We start from the raw sequence: 16,458 nt of genomic DNA, 5'->3' as shown, positions 1-16,458 counted from the left end.
GACGGATGGATGACTGGACAGACACAGAGGGGTCAGAGTCCACAGGAACCGTTAACCGATGGAGGAGAGGGCTGACAGTATTAGAGATAACTTGGGATAAATTTGGGACAGGCTGGATACACAAGAAATGTGAGCTGAAAGAAAGAAAGGAGACGGAGGGAAGCTACAAAGCCTTCAGTTCCAGGTGACTAGAAAGGAGTACCCACTGAAAGACACACAGGTATCAGGAAGAATGCTGCTGTGGCAGAGAACATGATGGGTTGCAAGTGAGTCTCAGCAATAACATAAACAGAAATATGCCTCTCCGAGGCCCAGGGCCAGGCTGCTCTGTAGCCCAAGAAAAGGGAAAAATATAGTTGGGATAGGGTGTTATTGTTATAGAATTTCTCTCTCTAAGAGACCTCTATAATGGACCTTCGACAAATTACGATGGCTGCTACATAAGAACAAACAGTTTTTAACTCGTAAATCAATATTTCCTATATAGATGTCTATTCCATTTGAAGGCAGGAAGCTGCTTGAGAGCTTAGACTGGGCAATTTTCTTTTACCTCCCACAGTGAGAGGCACCAAAAAAATGGCATGCCAGCTTTTCAACCTGAATAAACATTAAAAATAGTTGAAACCTACTATAAATATTCACACAGAGCACTCATGGAAAACTGAAAACTGGAGCGAGAAAATCAAAGGAAGGCAAATGAAAAACATGTTATGATACTTTGTGGTTATGTGATTCCATGATTATAATCAAACGTATTAGCTTCATTTAGCAACTAAACCAACTATGGATTCAAATCAAAACTGCATGCCAAGCTCTAGTTTTAACTACAGAAAAAAATGAAAGAACTGGCAAATTCTTCTAAAAAGATAATCTAATATTACCTCCTACTGTAAATAATGAACATAAGCCAAATGATCCATTTCCATGTTTCACAACTTAGATTACAAGTCAAGACTTCTCCCTACTTAAACCTAATGTCAACACTCTTATCAGTAAAGACATACAGTCTTTGAAAATTAGATTTACATTATTGACCTGTCAACAGAATGTACACAATTCTGTATCTTTTTTTCCAAACACTATTGATGTGTTAATACTGAAATAAACACTCTCAATACAACATTTATTGCTGAGATTAGTCTATCTTATTAAAGGACACTTTGAGCTATCTGGGGCTAAAATAAGCTATGACCAAAGAGTTAGTAGAAGACATTTTCATCAACTACATTCAGACTCATACTTTTGAGAATTTGGTTCCACTGCAACTGATTCACTAATCAGTTGTTTGTTTGTTTTTATTTGAGAGAGAGAGAGAGAGAGAGAGAGAGAGCGCGCACATGTGAGCGGGGAGAGGGGTAGAGGGAGAGAGAATCCCAAGCAGGCTCCACACTTAGCACAGAGCCTGATGAGGGGCTCAATCCGACATCCCTTGGACCATGAACTGAGCCAAAATCAAGAGCTGCACGTTCAACTGATGGAGCCCCCCAGTTGCCCCATAATTTAAATTTTTTTGATTCACGGGGCACCTGGGGGGCTTCGTCAGCTGAGTGTCTGACTTCGGCTCAGGTCATGATCTCATGGCTCGTGAGTTCAAGCCCCGCATTGGGGTCACTGCTGGGAGCGTGGAGCTGGCTATGCGTCCTCTGTCCCCGCTCTCTCTTCCCCTCCCCTGCTCGCACTCTCTCTCTCTCAAAAATAAATAAAACATTAAAAAAAAATTTTTTTGTTTTGATTCACATTTCAATGGGATCAAATTCTTACCTCAGAATAGTACAGAAACCATGAATGAGGAAACTGGGGTGTATATTTACAACTATTTTTTAATTTATTCGGTAAATATCTACGTAAGCCCTGAAACCCTAAGGATATAAAAACTGTTACATGGGAAGCTATAGGAACTTACAGTCTACTAGAGGGAGACATAAACATAAGTTTGGTAAAAGACAAACAAACATAAAACTAAGGAATAAAACAAAATGCTGAACCTCTAGTAGGGCAGGACTGAAATCTGTCACAAAAATCACACAATAAAGCTAAGGCCAATCAGAATAGATACACACACACACTGCATTAACCTTAAAAATATTATTTAAAAAATCAGAAGTATGAGAACACTAGAAGTGAAGCATCAAATTTAAAAAGTATAAATGAAGGGCGCCTGGATGGCTCAGTCAGTTAAACGTCCAACTTCAGCTCAGGTCATGATCTCAGTTTATGAGTTTGAGCCTCACGTCAGGCTCTCTGCTGTCAACACAGAGCCTGCTTCAGATCCTCTGGCCCCTCCCCTCCCAAATAAACATTAAAAGAAAATTTTTTTAAGTATAGATGAGTACTTAGCCAGGCCTATGCTGTCTAGAATGTAACAATTTAAGAAGAATATTTGAGTATTTCAATTGTAAATGGACACTTACTAGTTAACTATAAAACCTTTCAATGATTGCTTTGCCTGATAATTCACGGTGATATGTATCCAAGAAATGAGAGAAAGTATGGCAGAGTGAAAAAGAGTACTGAGTTTAGAATTATAAGACAGAGGGGTGCCTGGGTGGCTCAGTCGGTTAAGCATCTGACTTCGGCTCAGGTCATGATCTCGTGGTTCACAAGTTCAAGCCCCGAGTCGGGCTCTGTGCTGACAGCTCAGAGCCTGGAACCTGCTTCAGATTCTGTGTCTCCTTCTCTCTCTGCCCCTCCCCCAACTTGTGCTCTGTCTCTCTATATCAAAAATGAATAAATGTAAAAAAAAAAAAAAAAAAAAAAAAAAAGAATTATAAGACTGAAATCATGAGACTCTTAGATACCTCAGGCAAGTTATTTCATCTTCCAAAGGTCCCTTTCAGCTCTAAAGGTCTATGATTTTAGACCCTTAGCTAAAAGGAAATTTTATATTAAAACCATTTTGGACACCTCCTCTAGTCCTCACCTAAATAAAAACAGCCACTCAATTCTTTTCCCCACTTTATACACACAGATTTCTATTACAACATCTATCAACATATTTGTTTATCTATCTTTTCTTCCCATAAAATCGATTATGGCAGGGGCCATGCTTTATTTGTTATATTCCAGTACCTACCACAGTGCCTGGCACAGAGTAGGCACTGCGCTGGTGGGGAGGGAAGAAGGGACTAGAAGAAGTGGGGAGGTGCAGGGAGAGGCAGAGACAGGCAGAAGTGGAACAGGGGAGGAAGAGCAGGAGGAAAGAGTAAAGAGGGAGAGAGGGAAATTCTGCTTTCTGTAGAGGTGATACAGGTGGGCCCTGACAAGGAATCAATGACTGCTTGTCATCTTTGGATATTTTCCCAGTTCCTACCAAAAGTAGTTCCACAATTACTCAAGCCTGCTACCTGCCAGTTTAGATAATAGTAACTTACTTTCTTGTCATACAGGTAACAGTTGTTAAAGCATCAAACATCTCTGTAGGACCCCCTTCGTTTTGAACCAGGATGCTGGTAAATAACTTAAAAACACACAGGACATATTAAATTCTTTTTAGAGGCCCCATAATACCTTGGTCTTTACCTTGTACATAAAATATCCTCAATATTAAAGAGGATGAAAAAGTTTTCATATGATTGTATTCTCTCAGAATTGAATTTCCTTGATTTTGGTAATTGAATCGAAGTTATATAAGAGAATGTCCATGTGTGTAGGAAATATACATTTTAGTAGTTATGTGTAAAAGGGCATGAACCCTATGATATACCCTTGAATAATTAAAAAAAAAACATAAATGTGTGTATGAGTACATATATGATATGGAAGACAGAAAAAGAGAAAGAAAGTGGAGCAAAATGGGTGAATTTGGATAATGGATATATTATTCTTGTAACTTTTCTATAAATTTCAAATTTCAAAATAAAGTATTACCCAAAAAAGTTAACTGCTCACACATACACACACAGAGACAACAACAGTGATGTAAAACCATGTTATTATTAAAGTTTACTCACATGGAATTGAACATTCCCATTAGGGCAGTAAAACAAAAGCCAATTGCAAACATGGATTTCATTCGGACCTGTAAAAAGACCAACAATTGTCATTTCACACTAAAGAAAACTGCCACTAACGCACACCCTCAGAAATTTTGGCTTCATGTCATGTTTAAAAGGCCCTTCACGGCAAAAAGTTGTTTATTGGCTAATCCGCCCTCCACCTCCAAGCCCTTCTCCTTGTCCCCTACTGATGAATGGTATAAGGGTAGCCGTGCAACCCAATTCTGGCCAATGACTTACAAGTACTGAATGGGATTTTTAAAAGGGATGAACTTGGCCAGCATCCCGTTAGGCCTTTTGCTCATTCTTCTTCCTCGGAACGAAGAACATAAAACCTGAAGGTAAAGCACTATCAAATAACCGAACAACCATAATCTAAGGATGGCTAGATTCTTAATCTAGAGTCCTTAAGGACATTACTAACCTGCCACACCAGCCCAGGACTGCCAAACTCTGGACTTCTTGAGCAACTAAACAATCTTTATCTATTTAAGTCATTGTTGGTTAAGTATTCTGTTCCTTACAGCTACCTTCTTACTTAATTACATATGTGGTAAAAGTATAAGTAATCAAAAGATCAGAAAAATGTAAGATTAACAGTTGTTATCTCTGGGGGCACCTGGGTGTCTCGGCTAAGCATCCAACTCTTGATTTCAGCTCAGGTCATGATCTCACGGTTCGTGAATTCGAGCCCCGAGTTGGGCTCTGCACTGGCAGTGCGGAACGTGCTTGGGATTCTCTCTCTCTCTCTCTCTCTCTCTCTCTCTCCCTCTGTCTGCACTTCCCCTGCTCGAGTTCTTTCTCTTAAAATAAATAAACGAACTTAAAAAAGAAAAATAGCTGTTATCTCTGGATGACAGGCTTATCAGTAATTTTTCTCTCTTCTTTCTGTAGTTTCTGAATTTGGTGTTATAAACATTTATAATTATGTCAACAGAAAAGTTATTTTCAAAAAGATGCACTTCTGAGTTACAGCTTTAAATTAGTAAGAATTTTAAGAAACGGAAGATAATATAGCAAAGGTCTCTCAGTAAGCAAAGGCAACTGTTGCACAGTTCAAATGTCCTGTGTTAAACATATAGAAATTAAATAGAAAAATTAGTCAAGCCACATAATTAGCCTACCTATGCCTTAGACACGCTTGAACAAACTCTACCGCTTACAAATAATGAGTAAATGGGTAATAAAATCACTTGTCTTCACACTTTATGGTGTGCCTGACACTCAGGACAAAAGGCCTCTAAAGAACAAAGGCAACAATAAAGGCCATCTCTAACGCTTCAACTCAGATACTGGGCTGACACAGGTCACCAGAAAACCAAAGACTCAGCAATGACATGAGAAAAGAAAAAGAAAATAGATACTTCAGGGGCACCTGGGGGGCTCAGTCAGTTAAGCATCCGACTTCGGCTCAGGTCATGATCTCATGGTTCGTGAGTTCGAGCCCCGCGTCGGGCTCTGTGCTGACAGTGCGGAGCCTGCTTGGAACTCTCTCTCCTTCTCTCTCTCTCAAAATAAATAAATAAAACACATAAAAAAGAAAACAGACTACTTCATTTAAAACACACGGGGGAAGCTATCAAGAACTGTGTGAGAGGGACAAATTATGAGCTCCGGACAGCCCAGAAGAGTTCTTCCTACTACTGAAATCAAAGTTTAAGCCCAGGAGCATATTTTCACTTCTGTCTGGTCCAGGAACTCCCAGGACATTATGGGGTGAATTTCTGAAAAGGTAAGTACGGTGTACTTAATGCAAATCAGGGCCTTTTGCTAAAAAAATATTTTGTAGTTTATCACAAAATTGTACTTAAGACTCTTACCATCGATAGGTCTCTGTTGTTATTTTTCAGCTTCTCTTCTTGCCTCTCTGAAAAGAATTAATGAACTGGTTAATATACACAACGCTGAGCACAAAGCAGATGTTAAACTGTCACTGACTGGTGACTACAAAAGCACTTCTGTCTCAGTATCACTTAAGAAGATGAGCTGAATACCTGGAACGCTGTATACTTTATATTAGCAAACAATTCAAGTGTATCAGAGCACTAAAATATTTCAATTTAAATAAAATAAAAAATTAAAAAAAATTTTTTAATGTTTATTCATTTTTGAGAGAGACAGACACAGAGAGACAGAGAGAGACAGAGCACAAGTGGGGGAGGAGCAGAGAGAGAGGGAGACACAGAATCCGAAGCAGGCTCCAGGCTCCGAGCTGTCAGCACAGAGCCCGACACGGGGCTCGAAACCACAAGTCAAAGTCGGACGCTTAACCGACTGAGCCACCCAGGTGCCCCTAAAATAAGAATCTTTACAGATTCGTTAAAAATTATCTCTGGTATTTAGTGTTTTAACTCCACATTAAGGTATACTTTTACACTACGCTGATGGGAAGTGTAAACATAATGACTGCACTTAGGTTTCAACTATGAGTTACTACCATCTCTGATGATTTTCCCCCTTTCAGTTTCTTCAAGAGAGCATAGTCTAAAAAATAAAAGCCAATCAAGATACACTTAAAATTCAAGTTCTTTCATATTACAGACTAATCACTCCACAAATAAACAGTTTTATAGGTAAGTCACTTAGAAAGCTAGAAAATTTGACATAGATTTCAAGAAAGTCGTTACACACACACAACCCCAGGTGCTGAAGAAGTCTCAAGTGTGCGCTAATGCCCTTATTTACCATCTTCCCATCAACATAAAGGGTTTCATGGTTTCTATGAAGAAACCGAGACCCTGCAGAGGGTAAGTGACTTGTCAGAGATCACATAAGCCAGGACTAGATCCAAGTTTCCCAACTACCAGCCCAATATTCTGTATATACACTATGCTATCGCTCTCTTTGATCATGTATTATTATCACCGGGATTAATTTATTCAAGAAATACTTATTGATTACCTACTACATGCCAGGTACTTTTCTGAGCAGTGGGGATACATGAATGAGCAAAACACACAAAAATCCCCACCCTCCCGGGAAGATTATAAAATCAAAATATAATATCCTCTAAAATTAAAAAAAAAAATCTACCATTAGAATAAATTGGTGTGAGGGCTAGCAAATTTGGATAGGTAAAGGAAAGGAGGATCAAGAACAGGCCTACAGGAAGACTGGCCTGCAGACCGGACCGCAGTTTCCCAACAGTACACAGTGGGATGAATATATGATCTCTTGCCCTGAACTGCTCCTATCCAGTTTGTTCTCCGTGGGAGGAAAGGATATGGACAGGAGACAGGGGGATGCTGCAGGTATATGGAAGAAAATAAACGAAAAGCAATGAAGCTGAGGTCTATCTTGGGGGAAGGAGCTCTTTTTCTATCCGGGCAGTCCTCTTACAACGTAACAAGACATTTTTAAATTGTGGGGTTAAGGACTGGGGTATGAGATGATGAGAAGGTAGGCTTAAAATAACTACAGATGGAAGGGACTACTGCTAAGAAATTTTAAAAAGTTACAGAGGGGAGCCTGGGTGGCTCAGTCGGTTAAGCATCCGCCTTCGGCTCAGGTCACGATCCCACGGTTCATGGCTCTGAGAGAGCCCCACGTCAGACTCTGTGCTAACAGCTCAGAGCCTGGAGCCTGCTTTGGATTCTGTGTCTCCCTCTCTCTCTCTGCCCCTCCCCTGCTCATGATCTGTCTCTCAGAAATAAATAAATGTTCAAAAAAATTAAAAATAAATAAAATAAAATAAAAGGTACTTATAAAAGGCACTTATGCTAGAAACCTGGGCATATCCCTGACTCCCTACTTTCTCATCCAAACACCACATCCTATTAATTTTACCTCATATTTATGAAACCCTCCCCCTGCTCACCTCCTTCCTACCACATCTGAATGAAGATTTCTAACCCCTCTTACCTATGTTATTTCAAGTCTCCCAGCACGTCTCACTGCCTCCAAACTTGCTCCCTCAAATCCATCTTCCACGTAGCTGCCTGTTAGATCTACCCACAAGGCAGAACTGACCAAAATTGTGATGCTCCCACGCTTAAAATTCTGGCATGGCTTTTCATCCTCAAGAGCATGTCCCGGTGTCACCTGCAAGTCGGCCGTCTGGCCCTGCTTATTCTGCAGCCTCATTGCTAACCCCCTCCCCCCACCCATTAAGTTTTATGTTGCTGCAACACCAAACACCCTCTATATGAAGTTTTTCTTTGGATTCAACGTCTTTGTTCATGAAGTCCTTTCTACTTGGATGACAAACTGTCCCAACTTTCCCTGGATTGTTCTCATTTTAGCTCTGAGAACCACACATCCCCCAAAACTCCTCAGTCTTGACCAACTGGGATTTCTACCTAGAATGTTTTATCCTGTCCCTATCCAACCCCTTCCTAGTTAGTTAGTACTCAACTTTTAAGCCTCAGCTGTCTCATCTCCTTTTGAAAATCTTGATTCCTTAGTCAGCATTATTCTATGGAGCTTTCTACAATATGAAAATATTCTGTATCTGTGCCGCCAGTAAAGTAGTCACAAATTACATGTGGCTCCTGAGAAAAGAAAATGTGGCCCAATGTGATAGAGGAACTAAAATTTTAACTTAATTTAATTAATTAAAAAAGCCAAACGTAGCTAATGGCTGCTGTACTAGACAATGTAGGCTCAAGACACTGGATTAGCAGTCCTTTCTTTATGCTTCCAGAATATTCCATATTCATCTTTATCATTATACTCACTGAATTTGTACATTCTGTTATAATGATCTGTTTCTATACCCATAAACCCAACTAGATGGTAGGCTCTTGGAGGACAAGGAACCTCTATGCCTTCTTCACCTCTGTATCCTTAGTAACTGGCATGTAGTTAGTTGCTCAACATTGTAGTGTGTGCTCAACAATTGTTGCATGAATGACTCAGCAATATAATAAAAGTTGATCTGAAGATAAAGCATACCAAAAACCCTTTTCTAGGAAGGGTAGTCCTTTATGAGAAAGCTGGTAGCCTAAAGAGGCAGAAAAAGCAAAAAGAGCCTCAAAGTTGAGAGCAAACTAAAGCGACGGTTTTTCTGAAGCTCTATTCCATTTTTTCCAATTATGTCCAAACAGAAACTATAACCCTAAGTATTGTCAAGGTAGGCTGTATGGATACATGGCTTAACAAAAATATAGCAACACAGGTATATGAAACATGCCAACACTACTATAGTTCTTGAAGATTCTTCAACTCAAATTGTTATTAAGTACTGCCCATATACAAATAAAGCAGTTTTAGTTGGGTTTTAAATAATTCAGAAATAAGTTAATATTCACTTGATTTTAGAGGAGGTAAAAAACGCAAATTTCTTAGATGTTTGCTTCACTCCTGCCCAGCTCTGATAAATTCACGGCTGAGCACGATCAGCTGTACAAGATGTAGTCAGATGGTATAGAAGCTAAGACTAATTCTCATTAGTCCTACTAATGAGGCATTTTAGTCATGGGCAAGTAACAGCTGATTATGTCTGAGGCTGCCTAAAAGGCATACGTTACAGGAGCGCCTGGGTGGCTCAGTCAGTTGAGCATCTGACCTTGGCTTAGGTCATGATCTCACGGTTTGTGAGTTCAAGCCCTGCATGGGGCTCTCTGCTGAACTGTTGCTCAGAGCGTGGAGCCTGCTTCAGATTCTGTCTCCTCCTCCCTCTGCCCCTCCCCCACTCACGCTCTCACTGTGTCTCTCAAAAATAAATGTAAAAAAAAATTTTAAGGTGTGTGTTACATACTCCACTGATTCCACTTTTCACTAGGGACCATTCCCAACAGAACAGGACAAAAAAGACACATATAAAAAGGTAAAGTTGATTTTTAAAAAGACGCCTTGGGGCACGTGGGTGGCTCAGACGGTTAAGTGTCGGACTCTTGATTTCACCTCAGGTCATGATCTCACGGGTTCGTGGGATCCAGCCCCGTATTGGGCTCTGGGATGACAGCGTGGAGCCTGCTTGGGATTCTCTTTCTCTCTCTGCCCCTACCTTGTGTGCACACTGTCTCTCTCAAAATAAGTAAATAAACTTAAAAAAACAACAACATGTAAAGTGCTTACTTCAGTGTGCTGTAGATGGTTAAGTACTCAATAAATTCTGACCACTATTTTATTTACTTACATTTTTCTTTAATTCACACTAAAACTTTAAGATTCAACTAAAACATTATCTCTTCAAGAAAAACGAATCCCCTAGCTTGGTTTAAATATCCTTTCTCTTTACCTTTATAACACTCAGAATATACCCCTACAAAAGTATTTCCCATACAGCATTGGTCGGTTTTCCCTCTCTGAATGGACTTCTAATAGAATTTTTTCTACTTTTGTTTCTCTGGTGCCGACCAGAGCACCTGAGCCAGAGTAAGTTTACAGCAGCGTCCTGCCATGGAGCTAAATGAGTCAGCCATTTAGAAACCATCAGCTACACTATATTCAAAAGCTTTAATCAGAACAGGACGGCAGCACAGTCCAGCTTGATAGAATTCTCTCCTAGGATATAATTAACGGCAGTGACCTAGGCAGACACAGTTTCTGAACCAAACACACAGTTTCACAGTTTTTTCCTGATTTCAGAATAAAGAAGTATCATAAAGTATAAATACAAATCATATCTCATCACTTATCTTTTCGGAACAGAATTACATTTTGAAATTAAGTTCTAAAATACGCTGAAAAACCAAAAACAGGTATTACTCTCCAGATCAGATAAAAATTACGCAGCAGAAAATTTCCTACCCCTGGTGGATTTCCATCATTAGTCAATTCTCATTAAGGAAGCCATGGCAACAATACAAGTTACTCAGACTTAACTGGAAATAATGTCAGATGTGAAAAAAAATACACTTTTATCAAACTATGCCAAGAACCCTCAGCCAAGTTCAAAAGCTACAACGGTCAGCATCATTTTACAAAAACTAAAATTTCAAAGCTAAGAGAAAAAAGTAGCAATTGCTTGAACTTATCCTACAAAATGGACAAGAGACAATCAAGGGAATGTATTCAAGTGCTTTGTAAACCACAAAATTATACAAACATGAGTTACCACTGCTAACAACTACATTATATTTTCATTACCTAAGAATTTATTTTTCTAATTTAAAATTTTTCAAATTTCCAAAATTTATTTCTGGTAAATTTTGTGTATAGCAGTAACTCATCTTACCTATTTTTTTCTTTTGTTGTCGACCAGCTGACTCTGTTATTGTTTCCTTCTTCTTTTCCACTGTAAACACAGTAATATGGCAAAAATTAATCATGCATTATGCTAATGAAGGAGGCTTTACCACAGCTGAACCAATGAAAGAAGCTCACAAGAAAGTTACACCTGCCTTTGATTATGGTCATGAGTAAGTCACCTGATCTACTCCCACACCTGGTGGCAGGACAAGGCAGACACAGCAATCTAAGGCTAAAACAATACTGTAAGCATCACCAAACACCTGTAATGGACTACATAAGGCCACAATAATAATAACTGATGGAACATAATAAAAACTAAGATGGCTTTTAAGCCATCAGCTGAGGGTGATTGCCTTAGGTTGAGTCTAAGCATGATTTTCAAATTCTGCTCTCTCAGAGAACTACGGTTACTTACAGTTCATTCTCATATTCAATCCCCTCCAGAAGGTAGGGATTCATTCATTCTGCTACTGGTGCCAAATAACAGGCACTGTTCTAGGTAGATAAAAAGATAAACATGATCCCTGCCCTCTGAGGAGCAATCTAGTGAGGGCAGACAATCGAATAACAATTATAGTACAGAAAACTGCCATGACAGACCTATGCACAAGGTAGGGAGATCAGGAGAGTCAAAAAAGCTAAGACCGGGGTGCCCGGCTGGCTCAGGCAGCGGAGCATGCGACTCTTGGGTCTCAGGGTCATGAGTTCGGGCCTCACGCTGGGCATAGAGATTACTTAAAAACAAACAAAGGAAGCTAAGACCAACTTCTTTGGATGCATTTCAATTAATATGATGATAAAAAAAGTAAAAGCAAAAGTAACCTTTTAAAGAGGAATAATGCGAGGCGCCTGAGTGGCTCAGTCGGTTAAGTGTCCAACTTCGGCTCAGGTCATGATCTCACAGTTTGTGGGTTCGAGCCCCACATTGGGCTCTGTGCTGACAGCTCAGAGCCTGGAGCCTGCTTTGGAGTCTGTGTCTCCCTCTCTCTCTGCCCCTCCCCTGCTCGCACTCTGTCTCTCTCTCTCTGTCTCAAAAATAAACATTAAAAAAAATTTAAATAAATAAAGAGGAATAATGTAACATATTTAAATTTTATATTTACTATCTTTGATCTATCCACCTATCATAGTCCACCTATGAATGCACTAAGAATAGGTATGTCAAAAATTAGCTTTAGTTTATTTACGTTCTTTGTTCTGTATATTATCTCAGCATACTTCCCTTACTAGCAAACAGTACAGTACATGTATTATTTCTAAAAGTTGTATTAAAGGGGCGCCTAGGTGGCTCAGGTCGCTGTTTGTGAGTTCGAGCCCCGAGTCAGGCTCTGTGCTGACAGCTCGGAGCCTGGAGCCTGCTTCGGATTCTGTGTCTCCCTCTCTCTCTGCCCCTCCCCTGCTTGTGCTCCGTCTCCCTCTCTCTCAAAAATAAATAAACATCAAAACAAAAAACAAAAGAAGGGCAAGTAACATAAGATTTGTGTCTTGAAAAAATTACTCTAGATGTACTATAGACAATAAATTCGAGTGGCTGCAGGGAGACCAATGAGGAGGCTACTGCAGTAGATGAAATGAAACATGATACAAGTTTAGACCGTGTGGTGGTGGCAGGACTGGAGGGATGTAGAGAGATTGAAAGCTTCCCAAGAGGAGAATAGTAACTTGAGGGTAGACTGCACATACAGAGTGAGAGAAGAAAGTATTCAAATCAGCAAATGTTTATGAAACATTTAGTACGTGCCAGTCACTGTTCTAGGTGCGTGGAATATATCAGAACAACAACAACAAAAACCCTGTCCTAGTGAAGCTTTTGTTTTAGCAAGTGGAGATAAACAATAAACAGCAACACAATACACAAATAAATCATATATTAGAAAGTGACAAGAACCATGGGGGAAAAAATAGAGCAGGATATGGAAAATGAGGAGTAGTAGTGGGAGAAGAGATAAGCAGTTTCAAAGACAGTGGTCAAATGAAGACTCACAGAAGTAAACTTTGAGTAAAGATTTGAAGGTAAGAGGCTTGGCTGAGCAGACATCAGAGACATGAACATTCTAGGCAGATGGAAGAGCCAGTAGAAAGGTCCCAGCACAGGAGTATGGCTGATACACAGTGAACAGCAAGCAGGTCAGTGTGGTTGAAGCAGAGTGTGTTGAGAGGAAAAGTGTATCAGAGTAGAAATAGGGGAGGCTCTGTAGGCCACTGTAAGGACTTTGGCTCTTCTTGAGTGAAAATGGGACCCCATCACAGGGTTATGAGCAGAGATGGGACATGAGCCAAGAGTCTTTAAAAAGGATCATTCTGTGTTATCTTGGGGACAGACCACAGGTAAACAGAAACACCTGCTGGAGACTGCGGCAATAATTCATGCAAAGGATGAAGGTGTCTTGGACTGTGGCAGTTATCAATGGAGGTGATGAAAAGTGGTCAGATTCTGAATGTATCTGAAGGTGGTGCAAAAGTCTTAGAGGCGGGGTGTGAGAGAAGAGTTAAAGATAATTGCACAAGGATTACGGCCTGAGCAAGTAGAAGGATACACTTGCCATCACGATTGCTACCAAGGAAGGAGGCTTGGAAGTGAGAAACAAGTATTCAATTTGGATATGCTGGGTTTGAAATGTGTGTTAGACATTACAGTGTAATTGACCAAACGGAGACATGAATCTTTAAAAATTTCTTTGAGTATAGCTGACACATAATGTTACATTTCAGGTATACAACATACTGATCCAACTCCTTTACATGTTATGCTAAGCTCACCACAAGGTGAGCTTTTACAGGGATATATGAATCCCACGTTAAGAAGAGAGAGCTCAGGATATAAATTGAGGTGCCATTGCCAAATATAGCACATGATTGAGTTCACCAAGGGAGTGAGTATAGAGATTAAAAATAGGGCGCCTGGGTGGCTCAGTCGGTTGAGCGTCCGGCTTCGGCTCAGGTCATGATCTCCTGGCTTGTGAGTTCAAGCCCCACGTCGGGCTCTGTGCTGACAGCTCAGAGCCTGGAGCCTGCTTCGGATTCTGTGTCTCCCTCTCTCTGCTTCTCCCCTGCTCGTGCTCTGTCTCTCTCTCTCTCAGAAAATAAATAAACATTAAAAAAAAAGAGAGATAAACACAAATTTGGAGTCACCAACAATAGGAGGTTAAGAAGAGTAACCAACAAGGAAACTGCAACAGAATGATCAGCAAGATAAGAGCAAACTCTGAAAGTCAAGTGAAGAAAGGTTCACAGTCAAGGTTTCAGGTTTGCACTATCGGAGGCATGGAGGTACCATTCACCACATAGGGAAATACTGCAAGAGGACCGCATTAGTGAAGGTAAAGATAATGAGCTTGGTTTCTATATGTGGAGGTACATTATCCACATTGAATAAGTGAAGGAGCAGCAAACTATAATTTTAAAAGTAGAAGTTTGGATTCTAATTCTTTGCTGAGACATTAGTATGTCATTTAACCTTTCCGAGCCTCAATCTCTTTTCTATACAGAGACGGTAATATTTACATAACCATAAATGGCTACTATGCAGATCAGGTGAGATACTGCAAAGAAGAAAACCCTATAAACTCTTATGAAGACATAAAGGTATGTCATAGAATACAGAAAGTCACAGAAATGTTAAGATACAAAAGTTATATTTAATCTTTAAAAGGCAGAAAAGGACACTGAAAGCCACATCAAACCTGGAAGGAACCATTCACGTAATACCTCTCGCAGCTCCCTCAGCTGCGTCCTGGAGAATTCCTGCTGGATTTCAAAGACAGCAAACTCTACGTGTTCTTAACCTTCTCCTCAAACTCCATCAACCTCCTCACACATCAGAAACCTGGCTTATCCCTGAAGACACTGCTTACCTTGATACTAATCATAATGACCTAGGTCCCCAAACACACTTTCTTGTTAAAATGCCCACATTTTTTTTGCACACATGCTATTTTCTTCACCCCCGATCCTTCCCCCATCTCATTCTCTATCCAATTTCTAACTACCCAAGGAGGACACCAAGGCCATCTGCGTCACAAACGCTTCCAGGGCTGCTCAAAAGTGAACGGGATCTCTGTTTTAGAACCACCACAGCACATAACGAGTACTTCTCATGTCCCGTAGCACTGCCATTTGTATTACACGTTTTGCATAAAAATATCCAATACTGCACATATCTATATCCAGCTCCAATTCAAATCGGATTCACCTTTGTATTCCTATACAGTTTTTGTATCGGTTGGTGCTCCTAAAATATTTACTGTGAACATGCATGAGCTCAATGAACTTGATATATGGGAGCTACAGCTAAAGGCTGTTGCCATACTCACATTTTTTACTCTGTTTTTCCACCTCCGCTTTCAGTCTCTTGTACTTGTCTGTCCTGTACACCAGGACCCAGGTGATGCCTGAAACATCAAAAGCAACATGCTAATAGAGAAATGTCTATAACGCTCACAACAAACTTATTAGTGGTGACTGCTGGGTAAGGAGGGATTTCAACTTTTTGCTTTATATTTACCAGCAGCTAACTTTTTTCGAATGTTAAGACAATGGACTCTTCAACCAAAACAACGGAGACATGATATGAAGGTGTCTCCACAAATACGCAAGTGAAATCTACCCTAGCGACCCCTCCCGCTCCTGTTCCCGAGTTACCCCGATTCCCTGGATGAGCCCTCCCATCCCAACCCTAAGCAAGCAACGCTCGCGACCACTCCCTTGGTGGCCCGACGGTCCCGCGCCTTAGGATCCTTCTCCTCGGAAGGTGATCAAACGTCAGAGAAGCAGCCGCTCTCACCCTCGGCGAGAAGAGCCGTGCACACGGAGATAAAAACGATGAGCAGCGTGTCCGCGAACATGGTGCTCATCTTGCGCTTTCCTCTCTGCACTCCCACCCGCCAGGGGGGAAGCGCTCGAGAGCCAGCAAAAATGAAGCGAAAACGGCTTCCCTAGATTTCAGGACCACCGAGCAACGCTCTCTGACAGCCCGGAGCCACACTTCCGCTTCCGGGGCACGGCGCCGGAAGGGCTACTTCCGGAGAGTTGCGTGGCCGCGCGAACACAGCGGGAACCACGCCGCCCCGAGGGCTGGCGCTCAGGCCTAATCTCGCGAGAGCTGGGCCTTGAGCGGCCGCGCCGGAACTGCGGCGGCGAGACTGGGCCCAGCGGCCCTGGCTGTTGGGATGTCCTCCTTCCTGCCGGAATCCACTGTGCCCGCTCGTCCGCACCTCTGCCCCAGCCACACCTCTACGGCCGGTCAGGTGGCTTATTGAACGCCTGCGTTAGGTGCCAGGCCACGGAGTTGGAGCTGGGAACGCGGAAATCAGTTAGTCGTGGCTGC

General features: G+C 41.1%; 1 protein-coding gene across 1 annotated transcript in view; it reads right to left on the bottom strand.

Annotated features, from left to right (window-relative positions):
* The window catches only part of TMCO1 (transmembrane and coiled-coil domains 1), a 38,480-nt gene extending 22,343 nt beyond the window's left edge, over positions 1-16,137 (bottom strand). Inside the window, exons 1-5 of the mRNA XM_060644426.3 lie at positions 15,916-16,137; positions 15,446-15,523; positions 11,116-11,175; positions 5,816-5,862; positions 3,951-4,018 (exon numbers count right to left, since the gene is read on the bottom strand). Of these exons, the coding sequence (XP_060500409.1) occupies positions 3,951-4,018; positions 5,816-5,862; positions 11,116-11,175; positions 15,446-15,523; positions 15,916-15,985 (323 nt within the window). The 5' untranslated portion in view covers positions 15,986-16,137. The remainder of the gene's footprint in view (positions 1-3,950; positions 4,019-5,815; positions 5,863-11,115; positions 11,176-15,445; positions 15,524-15,915) is intronic.
* Between the last annotated feature and the right edge of the window lie 321 nt (positions 16,138-16,458).

Source organism: Panthera onca, chromosome F1 (genome assembly GCF_046562875.1).
Source record: "Panthera onca isolate mPanOnc1 chromosome F1, mPanOnc1 haplotype 2, whole genome shotgun sequence".
NCBI classification, from domain to species: Eukaryota; Metazoa; Chordata; class Mammalia; order Carnivora; family Felidae; genus Panthera; species Panthera onca.
Note: the sequence above shows the minus strand (reverse complement) of the source record. Positions and strands in the feature narration are given on the sequence as shown.